Source organism: Procambarus clarkii, chromosome 15, assembly GCF_040958095.1.
Source record: "Procambarus clarkii isolate CNS0578487 chromosome 15, FALCON_Pclarkii_2.0, whole genome shotgun sequence".
NCBI classification, from domain to species: domain Eukaryota; kingdom Metazoa; phylum Arthropoda; class Malacostraca; order Decapoda; family Cambaridae; genus Procambarus; species Procambarus clarkii.
The window spans coordinates 10,278,055-10,302,054 of NC_091164.1; the positions used below are offsets into that span (position 1 = coordinate 10,278,055).

The 24,000-nt window shown below is 47.2% G+C and overlaps 2 protein-coding genes across 14 annotated transcripts in view; one reads left to right on the forward strand and one right to left on the reverse strand.

Moving 5' to 3' along the window:
• The window catches only part of LOC123761441 (band 4.1-like protein 4), an 817,171-nt gene that overhangs the window by 591,484 nt on the left and 201,687 nt on the right, over window positions 1–24,000 (reverse strand). For 12 of the 13 annotated variants that reach the window (XR_011228615.1, XM_069324962.1, XM_069324963.1 and 9 more), the window contains exon 1: window positions 3,545–4,041. The gene's annotated coding sequence lies outside the window, so the exon portion shown is untranslated. Of the gene's footprint in view, window positions 1–3,544; window positions 4,042–16,037; window positions 16,101–24,000 lie in introns of those variants that run through there. The other variant, XM_069324958.1, reaches the window with a different exon arrangement.
• Window positions 1–24,000, forward strand: part of LOC123750785 (uncharacterized) — a 55,079-nt gene that overhangs the window by 29,745 nt on the left and 1,334 nt on the right. The window contains exons 3-4 of the mRNA XM_069324955.1: window positions 174–566; window positions 19,490–20,654. Coding sequence (XP_069181056.1) covers window positions 174–566; window positions 19,490–20,654 — 1,558 coding nt within the window. The remainder of the gene's footprint in view (window positions 1–173; window positions 567–19,489; window positions 20,655–24,000) is intronic.

Sequence of the window (24,000 nt, forward strand, 5' to 3'; positions counted from 1 at the left end):
ACGGTACTATAGTTGGTGACCTTGTCTATTTTCGATATAAGAATAACAAAAATAAGTACTGGAGTACTCTTTCCCCCCACAGTACCCTGGGGAGGGGGAGGGGGAGCTCAGCTTTTTCACGGTGGATGATTCGAGTTTTACTTTGTTGACTATTACACACTGGGTTCTGTTAGGAAATTGAAGATCCATCGTTCTATTTTTACAGTAATTCATTCTGAACGCCTTTTGTGTGCAACCTCCCTCTCCCCCACCCAGCAGAAACCTGCTGGACTCTCCCACACCCAGCAGAAGTCTGCTGAACTCTCCAAAACACCTCCCTCTCCCCCCACCCAGCAGAAGCCTGCTGGACTCTCCCCCACCCAGCAGAAGCCTGCTGGACTCTCCCTCGCCCAGCAGAAGCCTGCTGGACTCTCCACAACACCCCTCTCTCCCCCACCCAGCAGAAGCCTGCTGGACTCTCCCTCGCCCAGCAGAAGCCTGCTGGACTCTCCCTCGCCCAGCAGAAGCCTGCTGGACTCTTCCCCCACCCCCCTCCCCCCACCCAGCAGAAGCAGCCTGCAGGTCAAGTGAGCAATTCAATCCCACCAGAGGCGTCGGAGCTGCTAATTGCGTGACTAAGAGCACTCCACAACCCCTTCACCTGGTTGACGCCGTCTCCGGTACGCGGCCACCCGCCCGCTCATCATTTAATGCGACGGAAAGGCCATTTTTAATCCTTAATAATACTGCTCTCAGCAACAGTGAATAATATGGCAAGAGAAAAAGTTTCCATCTCAATACTAAATTATATGAATACAATTTCAGAATTATACTATAGAATAAAATTATATATATATATATATATATATATATATATATATATATATATATATATATATATATATATATATATATATATATATATATATATATATGCGAACAAGCCTGAACTATATTTTATTTTATGTCTAACTATATTTTAAAAGTTCATTTTAAATATATAAACATATTTATATATATAAATATATATACAAATATATATTTATATTTATATAAACTGAAAACTCCACACCCCAGAAGGATTCGAACTCAGACAGCCAGGAGCACTATGCACCTTGCCGTACCTGGTACCTTAACCACTATACCACACTGACTGTACAAAAAGTTGGTAGTCGTGAGACTATTTACCATTTTTTTATAATGTCAAGACACACACAACGGATAAATAGTCTCACGACTACCAAGATTTTTTGTACAGTCAGTGTAGTCTAGTGGTTAAGGTACCAGGTACGCCAGGGTGCATAGTGTTTCTAGCTGTCTGAGTTCGAATCCTTCTGGGGTGTGGAGTTTTCAGTTTATATATATATAAATATATATTTGTATATATATTTATATATATAAATATATATTTATATGTATAAATATGTTTATATTTAAAATGAACTTTTAAAATATAGTTAGACATATACACACACATACTAAAAGAATAGGTGGTGGTAGGAGAAGAAAATATCAAAGTATTCAGTGAGGATCCACAAGGTATTCTCTGAGTACTCTTTATTTTCTTCTCCGAGGCTATGGGTCTCTACACTTGCACCAGAGGTGGTACCCCTTTTAGGGTATTTATATATATATATATATATATATATATATATATATATATATATATATATATATATATATATATATATATATATATATAATATATATATATATATATATATTACACAATCATAGGAAACTATATAAATTGCAGAAATAAACTATAGAAATAAATTCAAAACAAATAAATCAAATCAAATAAGGAATAACTTCCAAGTTAAATAAACATAAACACTAACAAATTAACGAGCTAAACGACACGAAACAAAAATTAAAATGCACAACGTAAATAAAACAGTAAAACTGGCGAGCAATAATAAATGTAATTTTGGATCACTAAGCAAAGCAAATGCTGACGAGGAAAACTTCCTTCACTCTCCACAACCTCGGCGTGTTGAGCCGCCCGCCACACCCCACACAGTCACCTCCACCACCTAGGTTACCAGTCACATGTATACACACACACACATGGGTCACCTTCAGCACCTAGGTTACCAGTCACATGTATACACACACCCCACACAGTCACCTGCACCACCTAGGTTACCAGTCACATGTATACACACACCCCACACAGTCACCTGCACCACCTAGGTTACCAGTCACATGTATACACACACCCCACACAGTCACCTGCACCACCTAGGTTACCAGTCACATGTATACACACACACACACACATGGTCACCTGCACCACCTAGGTTACCAGTCACATGTATACACACACACAACACCACACCCCACACAGTCACCTGCACCACCTAGGTTACCAGTCACATGTATACACACACCCCACACAGTCACCTGCACCACCTAGGTTACCAGTCACATGTATACACACACCCCACACAGTCACCTGCACCACCTAGGTTACCAGTCACATGTATACACACACCCCACACAGTCACCTGCACCACCTAGGTTACCAGTCACATGTATACACACACACACACACATGGTCACCTGCACCACCTAGGTTACCAGTCACATGTATACACACACACAACACCACACCCCACACAGTCACCTGCACCACCTAGGTTACAAGTCACATGTATACACACACACACACACCACACACAGTCACCTGCACCACCTAGGTTACAAGTCACATGTATACACACACACACACACCCCACACAGTCACCTGCACCACCTAGGTTACAAGTCACATGTATACACACAGCTCGTCAACGGATTTTAATACCCAGCTAACCTTACCCCAGTATAGCCTAACCTAACCCAACCGAGCCTAACCTAGGCTCGTATACCTCCTAAGCAAACGATGTATACCATTTTGATATACAGGAAACAAACTTTCCCTAAGAGGCTTGTGGATGATTAGACGACCACACCCCTACACCTGCACCAGCTGCATCAGTAACTACTTCACAAAAGGCGGAGCAGTGAAGTGGCAGCAAACACTACCAATATCATTAAATCAAAGTAACCGCGAGTGTTCAAGTAGCTATATAAGTGACAGTAGCAATTAAATACTCAAGCAAGGAAGCAGTACAAACAACAGGCGCCAGGAACGGTGTCCGTCGCCCCAAGACGTTAAATCTGCCTTCAAGTCTAAAAAGTTCAATATGACCCTCAGTCTCCCTAGATCGGCTCTCCCAAGACATCCTGGCTGCAAAATAGTCGGGTTCGAACCCTGGGTAGGGCACACGCACTGAACTGCTCGTCCCCCTGCTCATCCAACAGTAATTGGTGACTAACTGTAAACCTATTTCAGGGTCGCATTCCAGGCAAAATTAGAAGAATAAAACTTGAGCTGAACTGTGTGTTAAGAGCCATAAGATCCCGCTAAGTCAAGCAATCGGCTGCTCCTATACCTTACCGTGCGATGATTTCGGGGCTGAATGTCCCCCGCGGCCCGGTCCCCGACCAGGCCTCCTGCATGCACCTGTGATAATAAATGCCGTTGCCGACATGCCAACACTGTGGTAGGGGCACTCACCTGGTGTGGTGACCTGGACGCCCACCCTGGGATAATGTCGACACTTACAGCGCCAGGGTATTGATAGGAGACCGACGGGGCGTGAATAGAAGATCCCGCGAGCGATTACTTGGATTATTTATTCCGTTAATGCACCACTTTCAACGTTCATTTACGAGGGCAGATAGTGTTTGTGGCACATGCTAAACACACGTCCGTTTCACAAAGCATCGATTGCAATCCGACGATACACGCACATTTAAAGGTTCACTTAACAGAACGCTTTGAAAAAGGTTCACTATCATATACAATCACTTACAACATAACAATTCCTGGTGGTCGGGGTGCACTATACCTCGCCAGGCGGCAAGAGAGCCCCTCCAACAAACACTGCGAGAGTTGGCAGGTGCCGAGAGACACTACAGATACACACACACCACAAGTGCTCACAGCAACCAGTCTCTCTCTCTCTCTGTCTCAACGGAGGCGAGCAGCAGGCGACCTTTCTCCGCCGCGGCCACACGCACACTGACTGTCGTCTCCGTGGAGCTGCTGCTAGCAGCAGCTTCGCGCCCCCAGAGTCTGGCTCGCTGCGCCCTCAGGAGACTGGAGCGGGTGCTGAACTTGCAGGAAGAGGCGGCAGGAGGAATATGGGGACACAAAAGAGAAGGGAAGAGGAAGATAAGCGCCCTGTTGGGAAGCAACAGCGTTGGTGGAGGTGGTGGGGAGGCGGGGGAGACAAATTGGAGGTACAGGTGGGTACCGAACAGGGAGAGGACAGGTAGGTGCCTCAGGTAAAACTAGAGACTGAGGAAGGAACACACGCTGGTACCCACAACGGGGAGGAAGACAGTTTGCCTCAGGTGAACACAATCTTAAGGGGCCGCCTCAGCTTTGGAGGTACTGGGAGGGAAGGAGGAGGGAGGGGAAGGTGGAGGGAGGGAATGAGGTGGAGGGAGGGGAAGGTGGAGGGAGGGAATGAGGTGGAGGGAGGGGAAGGTGGAGGGAGAGACAGAGAGAAGGGCCAGGGAGAGACAGAGAGAAGGACCAGGGAGAGACAGAGAGAGAAGGGCCAGGGAGGGAGAGACAGAGAGAAGGACCAGGGAGGGAGAGAGACAGAGAGAAGGACCAGGGGAGGGAGAGACAGAGAGAAGGACCAGGGAGGGAGAGAGACAGAGAGAAGGACCAGGGAGGGAGAGAGACAGAGAGAAGGGCCAGGGAGGGAGAGAGACAGAGAGAAGGGCCAGGGGAGGGAGAGACAGAGAGAAGGACCAGGGAGGGAGAGAGACAGAGAGAAGGGCCAGGGAGGGAGAGAGACAGAGAGAAGGGCCAGGGAGGGAGAGAGACAGAGAGAAGGGCCAGGGAGGGAGAGACAGAGAGAAGGACCAGGGAGGGACAGACAGAGAGAAGGACCAGGGAGGGAGAGACAGAGAGAAGGGCCAGGGAGGGAGAGAGACAGAGAGAAGGGCCAGGGAGGGAGAGAGACAGAGAGAAGGGCCAGGGAGGGAGAGAGACAGAGAGAAGGGCCAGGTAGGGAGAAATAGAGAGAAGGGCCAGGGAGGGAGAGACAGAGAGAAGGACCAGGGAGGGAGAGCCAGAGAGAAGGACCAGGGAGGGAGACACACAGAGAGAAGGGCCAGGGAGGGAGAGAGACAGAGAAGGGCCAGGGAGGGAGAGACAGAGAGAAGGGCCAGGGAGGGAGAGACAGAGAGAAGGGCCAGGGAGGGAGAAACAGAGAGAAGGACCAGGGAGGGAGAGACAGAGAGAAGGACCAGGGAGGGAGAGACAGAGAGAAGGGCCAGGGAGGGAGATACAGAGAGAGAAGGGCAAGGAGGGAGAGGCAGAGAAGGGCAGGGAGGGAGATACAGAGAGAAGGGCAGGGAGGGAGAGAGACAGGGAGAAGGGCAGGGTGGGAGAGAGAGACAGAGAAAGAAGGGCCAGGGAGGGAGAGACAGAGAGAAGGGCCAGGGGAGGGAGAGAGAGACAGAGAGAAGGGCCAGGGAGGGAGAAAGACAGAGAGAGAAGGGTCAGGGAGGGAGAGAGAGACAGAGAGAAGGGCCAGGGGAGGGAGAGAGAGACAGAGAGAAGGGTCAGGGAAGGAGAGACAGAGAGAAGGACCAGAGATGGTGACCAGGAAGGACGGAGGAAGAGTAGGGCCAGAAGACACGTATGAAGGAGGGGGAGAAATAGCTAGAGGAATGGAGGAAGGGACAATAGAGAGGAAAAATATCATGTGAGTGGGAGAGGAGGACAAGTGCCTCCTGAGTGGGGGCAGAGGGGTGGAGGTGTATGGGAGACAAAATAGTAGTAGTGGTGGTGAAGGTGATGACTGCTGATGGAGGCATGGTGGGGGATGGTGACGACAGTGATGGTGGAGGAGAGAGTGACATTTGTGGTTAAGAAGCAGCAGCATCATACAGGGAAGACTTGGAGGAGAAGGAGGAGAAGGAAGGGGTAAAGGGAGGGGTAAATAGGAGGATGAGAGAGGAGACAAAAAGACAAGAGCAGACGTGGAAAAGGGTCTTTGGCCTCTGCTGAACAATGAGATGAGCGAGGCTTGTGATCGGACGTTCTAGTGTTCACGTGTGCACGACAGAGGCAGACCAGAGGGAGACAGAGAGAGAGAAAGAGGGAGACAGTATAACCGACAATAGCCAGGTCGACCCGGTCTCTTATTTGTTCGTGTGATTTTGTCTGTCTGCCGCTGTCTCTCACGTCTGTCTTTGTCTCTGTCCAGGTCTCACCAACACCGCTGTCGTCTTCTACACGTCCTGCCCGTCTCTCCTCTTCCCTGTAACCATCTTGAGTGCTTGCTACCTTCATTACTGTAAGGATCTCCGCACTATCTCCTTCCCTCACCCTCCCCATCTTCCCTACATACACTCTCCCAGTACACATCTTCCCCCCCATCTCCCCAACAACCACCCATTCCATCTCTCCCACCCCCCACATACACCTCCCTCCCACTATTACCCCCCTCCCTCACCCTGTCCAAATACCTTCCCCGTATCCCATCACTAACCAATAAGGTACTCCATTCAAATTTATCTGAATATGCGTTTTGCATGTCAATATTTGATTACACTAGTATATTAATGGATGCTAAACTCTACAGACTCTGGGAAGCACCGACTCTGAAGGGGTGTAGAGGCCGATGACACTCGCCATAAGAAACATTTGTAAGTATGCAAAGGTTTAATGAGACTAGCCTCAAGCGTCTGTCCTCCAACTGTGGACAGAGACGTTCTCTTTTACACATATGACTAGAAGGGGCAGCTGATGATGCGCAGGTCGACGCGGTGTGTGTACTCACCAGTTTGTGCTTGCGGGAGGTTGAGCTCTGGCTCTTTGGTCCCGCCTCTCAACTGTCAATCAACTGGTGTACAGGTTCCTGAGCCTACTGGGCTCTATCATATCTACATTTGAAACTGTGTATGGAGTCAGCCTCCACCACATCACTGCCTAATGCATTCTACCTGTTAACTACTCTGACACTGAAAAAGTTCCTACTAACGTCCCTGTGGCTCATTTGGGTACTCAAGTCTCCACCTATGTCCCCTTGTTTGCGTCTCATCCGTGTTAAAAAGTTTATCCTTATCTACTGTCAATTCCTCTGAGAATTTTGTAGGTAGTGATCATGTCTACCCCTACTCTTCTGTCTTTCAGTGTCGGTATCAGACAACTGGTCGTGATGTGTGGCTTTTAAGTAGATTTTAAACTCTGATTTTAAATTAAGAAGATTCTCAAGTAGATTTTAATGGGACAGAGTCTTAAGATCACTCAACATATCACACGGAAATGTTCTTGGCACATTGTTGTGGAATGTTTTCTTCAATAATCTACCGAATGTTGACCAGACCACACACTAGACGGTGAATGGACGACGACGTTTCGGTCCGTCCTGGACCATTCTCAAGTCGATTTGTTCCATCGACTTGAGAATGGTCCAGGACGGACCGAAACGTCGTCGTCCCTTCACCTTCTAGTGTGTGGTCTGGTCAACATACTTTAGCCACGTTATTGTGACTCATCGCCTGCAAATCTACCGAATGCTAAACATGCGACTGACGGATTAAGAATTTCTCTGGTCCAGAGAGATTGGCACTGAAAAAAAAACATGTAGATCGTTAACTTTTGGGTATGTATTCAAATCTTGGCGCGTCGCCAAAAAGAAGTTAAACAGGAGGTGGCGAGTCTTTGTGACCCAACCGGATCACAAGACTCATCCCAAGAGAAGAGAACACCTGTATATTCCACACTTGGGTCAGAAGAGTGACCTCATACCACACAGCAATTTGTGACCCTCGTCGACCAAAAAAATTACAACTGTTTTGATTAACCAGAAACATTCGAGCCCAAACAACCCACCTAACATAGCGTGACCGATGTTATTTTTTTTTTTTTACAAAAACGTATTTTGACGAATTGGTCGAGTTCGTAAAAAATGCGAAGTATTAGGCGAGAATTCCCTTGAAACACAAACCGAAACTATCTCTATTTTCCGCTTGTTACAACTTGTAATAAAGTTGTTACATCTTGGCTTAACGTGTTTATGACGTATTAGAACGTTGTTACAACTTGCTATATTGGTTGTTATAACTGGTTAGGAGGTGTTAAAACTTGTTCGAACGTTGTACCAACGTCGTAGTTTCGGTGTGTTTGGCGGGAAGACAGTTGTGTAGGCGAGAGACGTGCAGGAAGTAACAGCCGATGATTGTTCTCGGACCTTTACGTCGACATCAGAGGAAACGTCTAAATTTATTGACTGTGGGAACCGACCTGTGAGATTTATATTTATTTAATTTATATGAATTTATATTTACGTTAATTTATATACTTCGATAGCAATTTGTATAATGATAAGTGGACTGTATTTCTGCAATAATCTCATAATCTCACAAATCGATCCTCTACACATTAGGGGGGGTTTATATTAATTTAATTTATATATATGCAGCCAATCAAACTACAGTATTAGACTACACACATTGGAGAGGTTCCTTATCTTATAGTACAGCAGGTCTTAGTCCACCAGGTATAACTAGGGTGTAGACACCACATTTTCCCTCTTTGAGGTAGCTTCCATCACCCTGGTAACTGATGCACAAAGCATGCTTCCTCGTCTTGACCTGTTAAAAGGGCGCTAGCTGTAAAGCCAGAATCCTATATATGACAGGTATATCAGAGAACACTGTACATGGAACAATGAAGACCTGGCTTAATTACCTTTAGTATGAGGCTATATCGTGCTCTAAATGGCTCACCCTATATACACTGACATTAATGGCCACAAATGAGAGATAAATGGGTTTCGGAAGAACACTTAACTTGATTTGTTGACAGCGAGTTGATAACGGTACACCTTTGGTTTCCATAACACTACGTCCAAGTAAATTAACAGGAGCCGAATTTGCTCCCGTGAGCCTCTGTGGTCTCAATATAAACAATGGCTGCCCCTCCTTCCTCACTGACGCCTGGCTTACATTGTCCAGATGACAGAAAGTGATAGAAGGGTCACATTTACTCTACTTTAATATTGATAATTAAGTTAATTTATATGAGATGTTTTTATGATGGTAAAGTCCAAAGACTAATGTATTTAAGAATAATTCCCACCATAATAGGTGGAGAATTTATAATAGTATGTGGTGATGATATCCCGTTTCCTATAGACGGTAATTCAACTACAAGTTACGTTTTCTATGGTTAACTTGTTTATACAATACAGCTCTTATCTGTCTGTATGATATTATTATTAAATGGTGTCGGATTTTCCGACATAATTCCCCAGGGGCTGCTCACGGGTCGAAGTCCTATTTAGAACAGACGAACACCGATACTCCTCCTTCGAATTATTAGATTAATTTGATGTTAGTAGTTAGTAATCACACATTTGTGCATCTGTTCGTACAGGACGGATGTCCCGTACTAGAGTTGCAGGGGTTAGAAGTCTAATGCAATTTCATTTCCCTGTCAACTCTTGAAAGGCTAATATTCAAGCCTAATTACTTATTATTTAACCCAGAAGACTGGATGTGATCAAGTACTACAGTCAAGTATGATTCAGGAACTGCAGTGAGATCAGTGACATTAGATATAACTTGAAGTTTGTTCAGGTAACTGGTCACTGATATATAAACACTGAGGCCCATGGAATACATCTTGATTAAATAATAAATGTATCAAATCAGTCATCAGATTTATTGGGGTTTAATTTAGTTAATTGATTCAGAAGATTGAATAGCTCATCATTAAAGTAAAGTATGGTTCTGAGACTGCAGTGGGTTCAGTGACATTGGTCGCAGTGACTTGTAGCTGTTTTAGGCTACTGTTCACTGATTTGCCACTGAGGCCTCATGAACTCATCTTCAGCTTTAAATGATGATACTAACATCAACCTCTGTTACTATAGTCAGCTGTAATCTCCTTAGTATAATGCTACTGGAGAAATATAATCAGCTGACAAATTTAGATTTCTACTGGTATTGTTTATCTGCAGGCATAGGTCTCCTCAGGCTTGATACTGGGCCTGAGAGTAATTTACCTCCTGCAGAGTTTAACATGGTTATGCCCTGATATTTAGTAGGGCTACCGATGAATCGATGACAATAGTCTGTCCCTACAAGGAGACCGAAGTCAGTGAGGTGATCAGACTTAATATTATCTGCCAATTTTATTCCTCTATTTCTCAGGAATTTGGCTGTTGCTCTCAGACCTTGTACTTGTAGGTCTACTGGTATTTTGTCCACCACAATGGCTTGTACTCGACAGACGTACCTGCCTAAGCGTACTGATGGTTGTACCACCTGGTAGACTTGAGGTCCTGCATCTGTTACAAACCCTGAGATGTTGAATGACATCTGGGCTACAGGCTTTAATTGTAGTTCATCTGCCAGCTTTTTAGTGACATATGTTCTCTGGGATCCTTGGTCAAACAACCCACGGGTATGGACCTTGGCCCTCTTATTCAGGATGGTAATTTGGGCAGTAGGCAAAGTTGTATTACCTTTAGACTTTGCCGATTGGACACTCTTTGTTTGTTGCACCTTGCAGTACTGTACTGTGGTGGGAATGCTATCTTCCACCTTGGGTCTTGAATACGTTAATTTCGTATATTTGCACAGCGCTGCATGGTGCCTACCTCTTCTACACCTGTTGCAGGTGTTGAATTGGGTATCACAATAGTCTATGTTGTGTGACTTGAGACACCTTGCACATCTCCCTAATTCCTGGAGTCGCTCAATACGAGTGTCTCTGGTTGGATAATTAGCACAACAGTATGTTGAATGTTTCTTTTTGCAGAACATACATGTCCCCCAGCCTACTGCACGTTTGGAAGTTACCGGTTTGGGTGAACTAGTAACAGTAGGCTTGGAGGATTCTGCTGCATTGTCAGATTTTCTGCAACTTGATGTTTGAGTAATTGACTGATGTTTATTTGGGGTAGTTGTTTTACCCTTTAATTGTCTATTATTTTCTATTTCTGAAGGCTTGCTAGAGGCTTTAACTTTCTTATTTGCACGTCGTTTGTTTATGATGGAATGTAAACCTTCAGTGATGTCCTGTACTGTCAGGATGGTGTTATGTTGATGTGCATATAATTCATCTAGTATATCGCTGGACAATTTTCGTTGAAGGACTACTTTGGTCATCCATTCACTAGTAGTTATATCAACCTTAAGACTGAATGTTCTTAGTAGTGACTCAAACTCCATGCTGAAGGATTGTAATGAGTCAGCAGTCTGATCAGGTTGAGGTAAATCCAGCAATTGTAGTACTAGATGTATGACAGTTCTCTCATTGCCAGCATTATTCCTAGGAGGCTGGACTGGGAAATTAGTGCTGTCGCTATTTTCATTTACATTTTCTGCTACTGGTTCAGCTTCACCTCTAGTTTGGAGGCATGTTAACTTAGTGGCTTCAGGTATTGGGTTTTCAGAATCCACAGAGACTGTGAATAAATTGTCTGAGAACTGCTTAATTTCTGGTGGTATAATATTAGGTGAAGCTGTAGTGGGTGAAGCTTTACTGGGTGAAGCTTTATCCTTGTTGATTAAAGGATCTAATCTGGCTTGACATTTATTCTCAAAAAGATCCAGATCATCCATAACATTATCTACTTTATTTGATGTACTTGCTATTTGTTCTGATTCAATTATCCTGTGTAAATGTTCCAACCTGCCTTGAGTTTCTTCTTCATATTGTGCAAGGTCAGACAGGAATGGTTCCACATCTTCAACTACTACGTCGTCGTGGACTTGATTTTGGTAAGATTTTCTATTTGCTTTCAATATATGCAATTGGGTTTGAATCTGTAACAGTGGTATTTTCAACCGACGACAATTAATTACAGGCTCATATAGCAACTGTTCATATTGGTTGAGATCTCTTGTTAGTTGGCGTTTACTTGCTACTAAAGCACGCTTTCCTTTCTGTGGATTAGTCATGGTGACTTGTTAATTGGGCACCACTGGCTCATAAATTGTGAGCAAGTACTGATGGTAGCCTAGGATAAAATTTCTGCAATCGCTAGGCTGTAATCCTACCTCTACTAGAGGTTAGCACTTAAAATTAATACACATTATATATACAATCATACACACTAATGATTTGAGTGATAAACCAGTGTCATGGAAGTACCTTTAGGTTAGCTCTTCTATATCACCCTAGGATGGAATAGACACTAATTAATCACTCAAAGCTGTAATGATCATAAGTATATTATTATATATACAACTCAATTCGAGTTGATAAAAATTACACCCAAAATAGGGTCTGGACCATTCATTAATGGTGTTAAGTTGTTCAATATAGTACAACTGACTATGGTAATAATGGGACTAGGATGAACGATAATAGTTCAACTAGTCAGTGGTAATATCCTACCCTGTTGTGGGTTGGCAATTAGTAAATATTATACTGTGATCACTAGTGCAATATATATTAAATAATTCTCTATTTTGGAGAAATAATATACACAATTATTGATAATAGCCTCTTAATTAGCCTCTATAAAACTTCTAATATTATCTAGAAGTATTAAATATTATTAGTGACCTCGCGAAATAACTCCACAAAATTCGTGGATAATCTCTCGCGAAATTTAACACCACGAAATCAGTGAACAATCTCACGAAGACCCCAGCCACTAATTTGGCTGGCTTCTATATTAGCGCTGTCATTTCACAGAATAACACGCCACCAAATATCTGTGGGTGTGCATGAAACCGCTGACTAAGGCTGATCTGAACTGAGGGAGGCTCCTGAGCTCCCTCGAGGCTACGCTGCCGTCTTTGACTGCTGGCTTTGTATAAATCACACTGCACTAGTATATTTAATGAATCCACTGGTTAACTGGTTCATCCGGTACTAAGATGACCAAATGTGGGTTCAAAGGATCAAATAATCCGTCATCCGGTTCGAAGATGACCAAATAATGTGGGAACCGACCTGTGAGATTTATATTTATTTAATTTATATGAATTTATATTTACGTTAATTTATATACTTCGATAGCAATTTGTATAATGATAAGTGGACTGTATTTCTGCAATAATCTCATAATCTCACAAATCGATCCTCTACACATTAGGGGGAGGTTTATATTAATTTAATTTATATATATGCAGCCAATCAAACTACAGTATTAGACTACACACATTGAAGAGGTTCCTTATCTTATAGTACAGCAGGTCTTAGTCCACCAGGTATAACTAGGGTGTAGACACCACATTTTCCCTCTTTGAGGTAGCTTCCATCACCCTGGTAACTGATGCACAAAGCATGTTTCCTCGTCTTGACCTGTTAAAAGGGCGCTAGCTGTAAAGCCAGAATCCTATATATGACAGGTATATCAGAGAACACTGTACATGGAACAATGAAGACCTGGCTTAATTACCTTTAGTATGAGGCTATATCGTGCTCTAACCGGATCACCCTATATACACTGACATTAATGGCCACAAATGAGAGATAAATGGGTTTCGGAAGAACACTTAACTTGATTTGTTGACAGCGTGTTGATAACGGTACACCTTTGGTTTCCATAACACTACGTCCAAGTAAATTAACAGGAGCCGAATTTGCTCCCGTGAGCCTCTGTGGTCTCAATATAAACAATGGCTGCCCCTCCTTCCTCACTGACGCCTGGCTTACATTGTCCAGATGACAGAAAGTGATAAAAGGGTCACATTTACTCTACTTTAATATTGATAATTAAGTTAATTTATATGAGATGTTTTTATGATGGTAAAGTCCAAAGACTAATGTATTTAAGAATAATTCCCACCATAATAGGTGGAGAATTTATAATAGTATGTGGTGATGATATCCCGTTTTCTATAGACGGTAATTCCACTACAAGTTACGTTTTCTATAGTTAACTTGTTCATACAATACAGCTCTTATCTGTCTGTATGATATTATTATTAAATGGTGTCGAATTTTCCGACATTGACTAAAAACAGCATCAATATTTGCCTTCGGGAGCCGATGGCTATTACCATCAGTGGCTGAGAAAATAAAGACCATGTGATAACTGGGACTGCTTTATGTAACAACTGGGACAAGCCTACGGATGAGTGATATAAATTTAGTGTTCAGTGATAAAGTAAACATTCTGGAGGAATTCAGTTTGATTATTCAATGACCCTGAATTATCAGTGTGAATCTTACTGAACGTAGCCTGGAACCACTCAAACACTTTACTGGACAAAGTCGTACTTCATACCTTCTTAGCAGCTGAGGTTACAAATATTATGGGAAGAAAAAGTTTACTTGTTCCTTAACTATTCACTTTTCTGGGTGGCTTACTGTAACAAACTAGGCTGGTTGTAAGAATTATCCAGAGTGGTTTATCGACAAAAGAGAATGGGAAGCTGAGCCGCGTGGTGACCTGGGACCTGACCCCAGGGGAATTCGCGGTGAAAATAACATCGACGCTTTGTTCATAGCTTCGTATAATGAACCATCCTATAGTATTCAGTAATTTAGAGAAATTAGCCTTTATTTATTTTGTATTAAAATTGTATTGTATAATAGTACTGGGTACAATATCAAGAGTATTCTAATTATTGAGTTTAAGTCACCATCAGTGACGTCACGAATCAGATCTAAGTTGTAAGGCGGAGTGACCGGTGGTCATAGGTCATCAGGGTTGACATGTCTAATATTTCTCAAAGTTCAATTAACCATTTTGGGGATCGGGAACAGCTCTGCCGTTAGATGTTTGTGTAATTTAATTTCAGTAAAATAATGCAACCAGTCTGGATCAATTCAGTACAAACAGAGGTTAATTGTTATAACTTAAACCTTGCTAAGTAACTGGATAAGCGATGCGGAACAATACAATGCTCTAGTCTGGGGTAGACCAGACGAGGAAGAGATCAGTGTGGACACCAGATCAACTGGGAGAGGTCAAACATCTTACCTCTCTCTCCCAAGACCAGCCCCCAACATCTAGAGCTGGTCGCCCAAGGTATAGTTGCTATTGTTAATTGTAGGGATAGTCTTCTCATTTGCCATTCAGGTCAAGTAGGGAGTGTTAAAGTGACAGGGAGTGAACATATTTAGATTTTGTTTTAGTTTTTTTCTTTTAATAAATTAATTAGTTAAGAATTTGCATTTTTATTATTTCCATGTGTTTATGTGTATACTTGTCCTGGTCACGTGGTCCACACGAGGCAGAGTTGAATTGGGCGCCGATTCTAACATCGAATCGGAATTCATCATCCCCGTCTAATTAATTCCACACTCAAGTTTCCGAGGTTATAAACTACTAGTGGGGATCAAGCCCCAAGGTTGATTAATTAGCATGATCGATCCAGACCTCGATCATTGTTCTGTGTTACTGGTCTGGTGGTGGCGGCGGAGGCGACTCTAGGGTTTTGCTCAAAGCCTAGGTCACGTCATACTGGGTGTAGAATCCTAAGTCGGTCAATCGTCTTAGGACCACGTGGCGTGGAGTTGGCTTTGGTAAAAGTTTTGGAGTCCCTTGTAGAGAATAAAAAGTAAGAATACGGGTAGAGGGGGAGTAGAAGGAAAGATAAGATAAGGAGAGGAAACCCTACCCGGGGTTACATTACTTTCCATCCTTTGACTAATTTCTGGATAAGGTAGAACACCTATTCTGGCAGGATTGACTAATTCATCAGTCTTCAACCCCGGAAAATGTGAGCGGCATTACTGTTATGTATAAGCCAATGTCCTCAAGTTGACCAAACCACACACTAGAAAGTGAAGGGACGACGACGACGTTTCGGTCCGTCCTGGACCATTCTCAATCGACTTGAGAAGAATGGTCCAGGACGGACCGAAACGTCGTCGTCCCTTCACTTTCTAGTATGTGGTTTGGTCAACATATTTCAGCCACATTATTGTGACTCCTCGTCTCCAAACGTCCTCAAGGTTTCCCACTTGTCCCAGCTTTATGGCTAACCAGAAGACGACTATTGCAACACAAGACGTGGGAGATATATAAATGGACTTCCTTCAAAACAACCAGTGTTCTACTTACCCCTCAGGCCGTGCTGACCAAGACAGCAGAAGGCACGTAAATCGGCCTTAAAGCCACAACAATCTGAAAAATCAACCCCAACCAAAAATAATTAATGTTTGTTTTGTAAATACTTCCTTAGTTTGCATTTTAATGAAACAATAACAATAAAGAGAACAGAATAGATCAAGAAAAGTGTATAAACAAGAGGGAAGAACACACATCTGAAGAACTAAATCTAAGATAACATTGAGGGTGTTCACAAATCACACGGAACAGTTCCCATAGAACAGTAGGGAGCCGGTCGGCCGAGCGGACAGCACGCTGGACTTGTGATCCTGTGGTCCTGGGTTCGATCCCAGGCGCCGACGAGAAACAATGGGCAGAGTTTCTTTCACCCTATGCCCCTGTTACCTAGCAGTAAAATAGGTACCTGGGTGTTAGTCAGCTGTCACGGGCTGCTTCCTGGGGGTGGAGGCCTAGTCGAGGACCGGGCCGCGGGGACACTAAAAAGCCCCGAAATCATCTCAAGATAACCCATTGATAATAAGAAACCCAGGATAAATGAGTGACTAATATTGAGGTAACAGTAGGACGAGGTAACGAGGGGCCCACAGGTACTTATGGAAACTATTGATGTTTCTTATCTTATTTTGAGGTTATCTTGAGATGATTTCGGGGCTTAGCGTCCCCGCGGCCCGGTCCACTACCAGGCCTTCTTTTTGTTACACACCCCCAGGAAGCAGCCCGTAGCAGCTGTCTAACTCCCAGGTACCTATTTACTGCTATGTGAACAGACGCATCAGGGTAAACAAACTCTGCCCATTTGTTTCCTCATCCGCCGGGGATCGAACCCTGAACCTCAGGATTACGAATCCCGAGCGCTGTCCACTCGGCCGTGGGGCCCGCTACGCACAGGCCCTCGGTACACCTTTACCAAATGACTTTAATGCTAAACTATAAAGGAGGAGTTACATTGGAGCTGTGAAACAATGTTACTGATGTACACAAGAGTGAGCAGTTACGAGGCACTGAAGTACAGAGTAGTATTACTGATAACACAACTTGCAAAGTACTTGAAAACATTACGATAAGAAAACTTAAACTTCCATACAGATTTATAATTGTAAAACAGCTCCAATACAGCTTTAGGATAGGGAGAACAAATTGACGAGAAGATCATACTTCTAAGCCATCCAGACGTTTTAGGCAGGTCCACATGAACACTATGTGAACTTTAGAAACACGTTACATACATACATACATACATACATACATACATACATACATACATACATACATACATAGAGTTGTTACATTCTTGTACAGCCACTAGTACGCGTAGCGTTTCGGGCAGGTCCCTGGAATACGATCCCCGCCGCGAAGAATCGTTGTTACAACCAAGTACACATTTTACTGTTGAGTTAAACAGAGGCTACAGTTAAGGATTTGCGCCCAGTAAATCCTCCCCGGCTAGGATACGAACCCATGACAAAGCGCTCGCGGAACGCCAGGCGAGTGTCTTACCACTACACCACGGAGACTGGCGACAGTAGCCGCATGAGCACTGATGAGGGGTGACAGTGTACCTAACTGACAGGAAGCAGCGAGTCATAGTGAAGGAGGTAAAAGCTGGATTGGCAATATTTGGTGGCAAAATACTGCAAGAAGATTACAGCAGCTGTCAAGAAGACAAACAGGCTACAAACTTGATAAAAAAATGGCTATTATTATTACTTAATACCACTAAGTGTAAGGGAATGAATATGAGGTTAAAAGAAATCAGCTGGACGGTGCACACGCTTAAGGGAAACACCGACTTGAGCCAAGCCAAGAAAAAATCCTTTTAGTATAATAATACCCAAAGATTCAGACATATATAAGGTGAGTGGAGTGATAAATCATTTTCCCGAACAAAATGTAGCTCTTTATCCCCCGAGAAATATGCCAAAAGGAAGAACAAACTTTATTTTAGGCAACTGCCACCAATTTGGGGCCAGCAACTGCTTCCAACGCGTCCCCTGAGGGGTCAAAATGGCCAGGATAGCCATAACTCACCAGCCGCTGGTGATTTGTCTCAAAATTTGCAGAATTCTCAGGTTTCTATATGTCTTAACTTTTTATCTATTTGTGCAAGATAAAATTGGACACAAGAGGAGCAGCAGTAGAGGACAATGTCATCTACAGATGAAGGAAGAAGGAACAGAGATGGAGGGAAGGAGATTATTATTATTAACATCTTTATTGACAAAATTAATTGCAAATTTGCCTAATCTGAGGATTTTGATAGTCTTATTAAAGTGAGGATAATGCTGGTATTCACTGTCACGCAGGACAGAGAAGAATAGTAATGAACTGTATGGGCAGATGGCTGACTGGTTGAGTGGTTCACGTGTGTATAGAGATGCATAAATGGATCACATATGGATATATATGTAGTGATAGATGACCAGATGGATGAGGTGGAGGAGTGGGTAAATAGATGGAAGGATAAAAGGATGCGAGAATCCATCCTCCTCTCTCAGCACAGACAGTATTTAGGATACTCTTCACTTCACCTGTACATTTACGGATCACATTCTAGTACTAAAATGTTATTATCAAAATTAAACAACAACAGCAACAGGAACATGCCGAATTACTCATTCAGCTGAGCTATCAGCATAACAGGGTTCGAACCCATGGTCCACGGAGTATTATCATTCGTACCATATTTTGGTCAACACAAATGACACTGATCACAAATTCTCTCTCGCGATCAAAATTAGAATTGGTATTTTAATAAACGATTTCTCTATCAAACTGCACGAGCCTCAACTATTGGTAGAGACACTTCCCCCACCCCTCCCCCCTTCCCCAAGTGGCTGCAATGTCTGGCTTCCAAGTTATTAGGCATAAAATAGCATTAAAGGCGGGTTGGGTCGGCCCGCTAAACTTAAATGGATTTCCATTGATTGAACTTAAGCTCCGTCAGCCCCGGGCGTCGCTGGCAATGATGTATCCCCCCCCTCCCCCCCACCCCCCGAGACACTATACTCGGCGCCATACACCTACGTTGTTGTTGTGTATATATCTCCAATACGCCCAGTATTATTGCTCGTGCCACTGCCCAACATGTTCCGCCACATCCCATCTCTCTCTCACACACATTGCAGTCCGTTCTAAAATATCTTTCAACAGCACATCCTGTCTCTGTCTCTGTCTCTGTCTCTGTCTCTCTCTCTCTCTCTCTCTCTCTCTCTCTCTCTCTCTCTCTCTCTCTCTCTCTCTCTCTCTCTCTCTCTCTCTCTCTCTCTCTCTCTCGGCCACCTCCTGCAACAGCCCTACTATACAACACCATTATACACTGTACAGTGCGATACATTGCAACAAAAATCACAATTATACAATGATGTGAAATATAAACCCAGTTTGATTAATCCAATCACGGCATAAATATTTATATTTTGCGAGGCAACTGGCACCCCTGGCAGCGAGGCATCTGGCATCCCTGGCAGCGAGGCATCTGGCACCCCTGGCAGCGAGGCATCTGGCACCCCTGGCAGCGAGGCATCTGGCACCCTTGGCAGCGAGGCAACTGGCACCCCTGGCAGCGAGGCAACTGGCACCCCTGGCAGCGAGGCATCTGGCATTCCTGGCAGCGAGGCATCTGGCACCCCTGGCAGCGAGGCATCTGGCACCCCTGGCAGCGAGGCATCTGGCATCCCTGGCAGCGAGGCATCTGGCACCCCTGGCAGCGAGGCAACTGGCACCCCTGGCAGCGAGGCAACTGGCACCCCTGGCAGCGAGGCAACTGGCACCCCTGGCAGCGAGGCAACTGGCACCCCTGGCAGCGAGGCAACTGGCACCCCTGGCAGCGAGGCATCTGGCACCCCTGGCAGCGAGGCAACTGGCATCCCTGGCAGCGAGGCAACTGGCACCCCTGGCAGCGAGGCATCTGGCACCCCTGGCAGCGAGGCAACTGGCATCCCTGGCAGCGAGGCAACTGGCACCCCTGGCAACGAGGCAACTGGCATCCCTGGCAACGAGGCAACTGGCATCCCTGGCAGCGAGGCAACTGGCACCCCTGGCAGCGAGGCAACTGGCATCCCTGGCAACGAGGCAACTGGCACCCCTGGCAACGAGGCAACTGGCATCCCTGGCAACGAGGCAACTGGCATCCCTAGCAGCGAGGCAACTGGCATCCCTGGCAACGAGGCAACTGGCACCCCTGGCAGCGAGGCAACTGGCATCCCTGGCAACGAGGCAACTGGCACCCCTGGCAGCGAGGCAACTGGCACCCCTGGCAACGAGGCAACTGGCATCCCTGGCAGCGAGGCAACTGGCACCCCTGGCAGCGAGGCAACTGGCACCCCTGGCAACGAGGCAACTGGCATCCCTGGCAGCGAGGCAACTGGCATCCCTGGCAGCGAGGCAACTGGCATCCCTGGCAACGAGGCAACTGGCATCCCTGGCAACGAGGCAACTGGCACCCCTGGCAGCGAGGCAACTGGCATCCCTGGCAACGAGGCAACTGGCATCCCTGGCAGCGAGGCAACTGGCACCCCTGGCAACGAGGCAACTGGCATCCCTGGCAGCGAGGCAACTGGCACCCCTGGCAGCGAGGCAACTGGCACCCCTGGCAGCGAGGCAACTCAGGTCTTCTCTGAATACTCTCTATTTTCTTCTCCGAGGCGATGGGTCCTTACACTTGCACCAAGAGTGGTACCCTCACAATTTTATTTAAAATATATAATAGGGGTAATAACAACAATGTGGTTATCTTGAGATGATTTCGGGGCTTAGCGTCCCCGCGGCCCGGTCCTCGACCAGGCCTCCTTTTTGTTACACACCCCCAGGAAGCAGCCCGTTGCAGCTACCTAACTTCCAGGTACCTATTTACTGCTAGGTAACAGGGGCATCTGGGTGAAAGAAACTCTGCCCATTTTTGTTTCCATCTTCACCGGGGATCGAACCCGAAACCTCAGGACTACGAATCTGAAGCGATGTCCACTCAGCTGTCAGGCGCCTCAGGCTGAACACTAGTCACAATAAACACTCGCGATTAGTTACATATTTCCAGGCTATAATTCATAAGGCAGAGTGCGAACTGCGGTGTTTAACAGCCTGGTTGACCAGTCCGCCAACTCTGACTCCTGGACACAAGCCGGTGCCGCTTTAACATGATCCTCAACAACCCTTCCTCTCAACTAATGGTTTCCATAACGTAAAAAATGCGACCTAAACGTTACAAATGCGATCCACTATGAAAAGTAACGGCTGACAAATGTTCACGATTTCTATACATCGGACTCGAGATGTTAGGTGGGTTGCTTGGGTTTGTACGTTTCTGGCTAGGTTAAGAGGCTGCATTTTTTAGTGTTATTTTTTTTTACGGAACCGCCTAAGGGTAGGTTACAACCCCCTAACTGACAACTGTACACCGCTTCGTACAACGGCCTAAAAACTCATGTTGGAACTAATTATATTGTCCCTGTGTGGGAGATCATCGTCCTGCGAGACGGCCATCTTGGTAAGACACAGCTCTTTATCAGACTCTAAACCCCTTCATATAGTGTAAGGTAGCAGCCTCAAGGCCCCGTGTACCGCACCACATTACACTTAAACAAAAAAAATCGCATGCAAGCCGAGTCCTGGGCTACCAGGGCGGGCTGGCAGGGCGGCCTTGGTTATTACACGACCCCTGGCCGCTGCACGCCTCCACCACCCACCCCTCCACACTACCCACCCCTCCACACTACCCACCCCTCCACACCACCCACCCCTCCACACTACCCACCCCTCCACACCACCCACCCCTCCACACCACCCACCCCTCCACACTACCCACCCCTCCACACCACCGACCCCTCCACACCACCCACCCCTCCACACTACCCACCCCTCCACACTACCCACCCCTCCACACCACCCACCCCTCCACACTACCCACCCCTCCACACCACCCACCCCTCCACACCACCCACCCCTCCACACTACCCACCCCTCCACACCACCCACCCCTCCACACTACCCACCCCTCCACACCACCGACCCCTCCACACCACCCACCCCTCCACACTACCCACCCCTCCACACCACCCACCCCTCCACACTACCCACCCCTCCACACCACCCACCCCTCCACACTACCCACCCCTCCACACCACCCACCCCTCCACACCACCCACCCCTCCACACCACCCACCCCTCCACACTACCCACCCCTCCACACTACCCACCCCTCCACACTACCCACCCCTCCACACCACCCACCCCTCCACACCACCCACCCCTCCACACTACCCACCCCTCCACACTACCCACCCCTCCACACCACCCACCCCTCCACACCATCCACCCCTCCACACCACCCACCCCTCCACACTACCCACCCCTCCACACTACCCACCCCTCCACACTACCCACCCCTCCACACCACCCACCCCTCCACACCACCCACCCCTCCACACCACCCACCCCTCCACACCACCCACCCCTCCACACCACCCACCCCTCCACACTCCCCACCCCTCCACACCACCCACCCCTCCACACCACCCACCCCTCCACACCACCGACCCCTCCACACTACCCACCCCTCCACACCACCCACCCCTCTACACCACCGACCCCTCCACACTACCGACCCCTCCACACTACCCACCCCTCCACACCACCCACCCCTCCACACCACCCACCCCTCCACACAACCCACCCCTCCACACTACCCACCCCTCCACACTACCCACCCCTCCACACCAACGCCCCCTCCACACCACCGACCCCTCCACACTACCCACCCCTCCACACTACCCACCCCTCCACACCACCGACCCCTCCACACTACCGACCCCTCCACACCACCGACCCCTCCACACCACCCACCCCTCCACACCACCCACCCCTCCACACCACCCACCCCTCCACATCACCCACCCCTCCACACCACCCACCCCTCCACACCACCGACCCCTCCACACCACCGACCCTTCCACACTACCGACCCCTCCACACCACCCACCACTCCACACCACCCACCCCTCCACACCACCCACCCCTCCACATCACCCACCCCTCCACACCACCGACCCCTCCACACCACCCACCCCTCCACACCACCCACCCCTCCACACCACCCACCCCTCCACACCACCGACCCCTCCACACTACCGACCCCTCCACACTACCGACCCCTCCACACTACCGACCCTTCCACACTACCGACCCTTCCACACTACCCACCCCTCCACACCACCCACCCCTCCACACCACCCACCCCTCCACACCACCCACCCCTCCACATCACCCACCCCTCCACACCACCCACCCCTCCACACTACCGACCCCTCCACACTACCCACCCCTCCACACTACCCACCCCTCCACACTACCCACCCCTCCACACTACCCACCCCTCCACACCACCCACCCCTCCACATCACCCACCCCTCCACACCACCCACCCCTCCACACCACCCACCCCTCCACACCACCCACCCCTCCACACTACCGACCCCTCCACACTACCCACCCCTCCACACCACCCACCCCTCCACACCACCCACCCCTCCACACCACCCACCCCTCCACACCACCCACCCCTCCACACCACCGACCCCTCCACACCACCCACCCCTCCACACCACCCACCCCTCCACACCACCCACCCCTCCACACCACCGCCCCCTCCACACCACCCACCCCTCCACACCACCCACCCCTCCACACTACCGACCCCTCCACACTACCCACCCCTCCACACCACCCACCCCTCCACACCACCCACCCCTCCACACCACCGACCCCTCCACACCACCCACCCCCTCCACACCACCCACCCCTCCACACCACCCACCCCTCCACACCACCCACCCCTCCACACCACCGACCCCTCCACACCACCCACCCCTCCACACCACCCACCCCTCCTCACTACCGACCCCTCCACACTACCGACCCCTCCACATCACCCACCCCTCCACACCACCGACCCCTCCACACC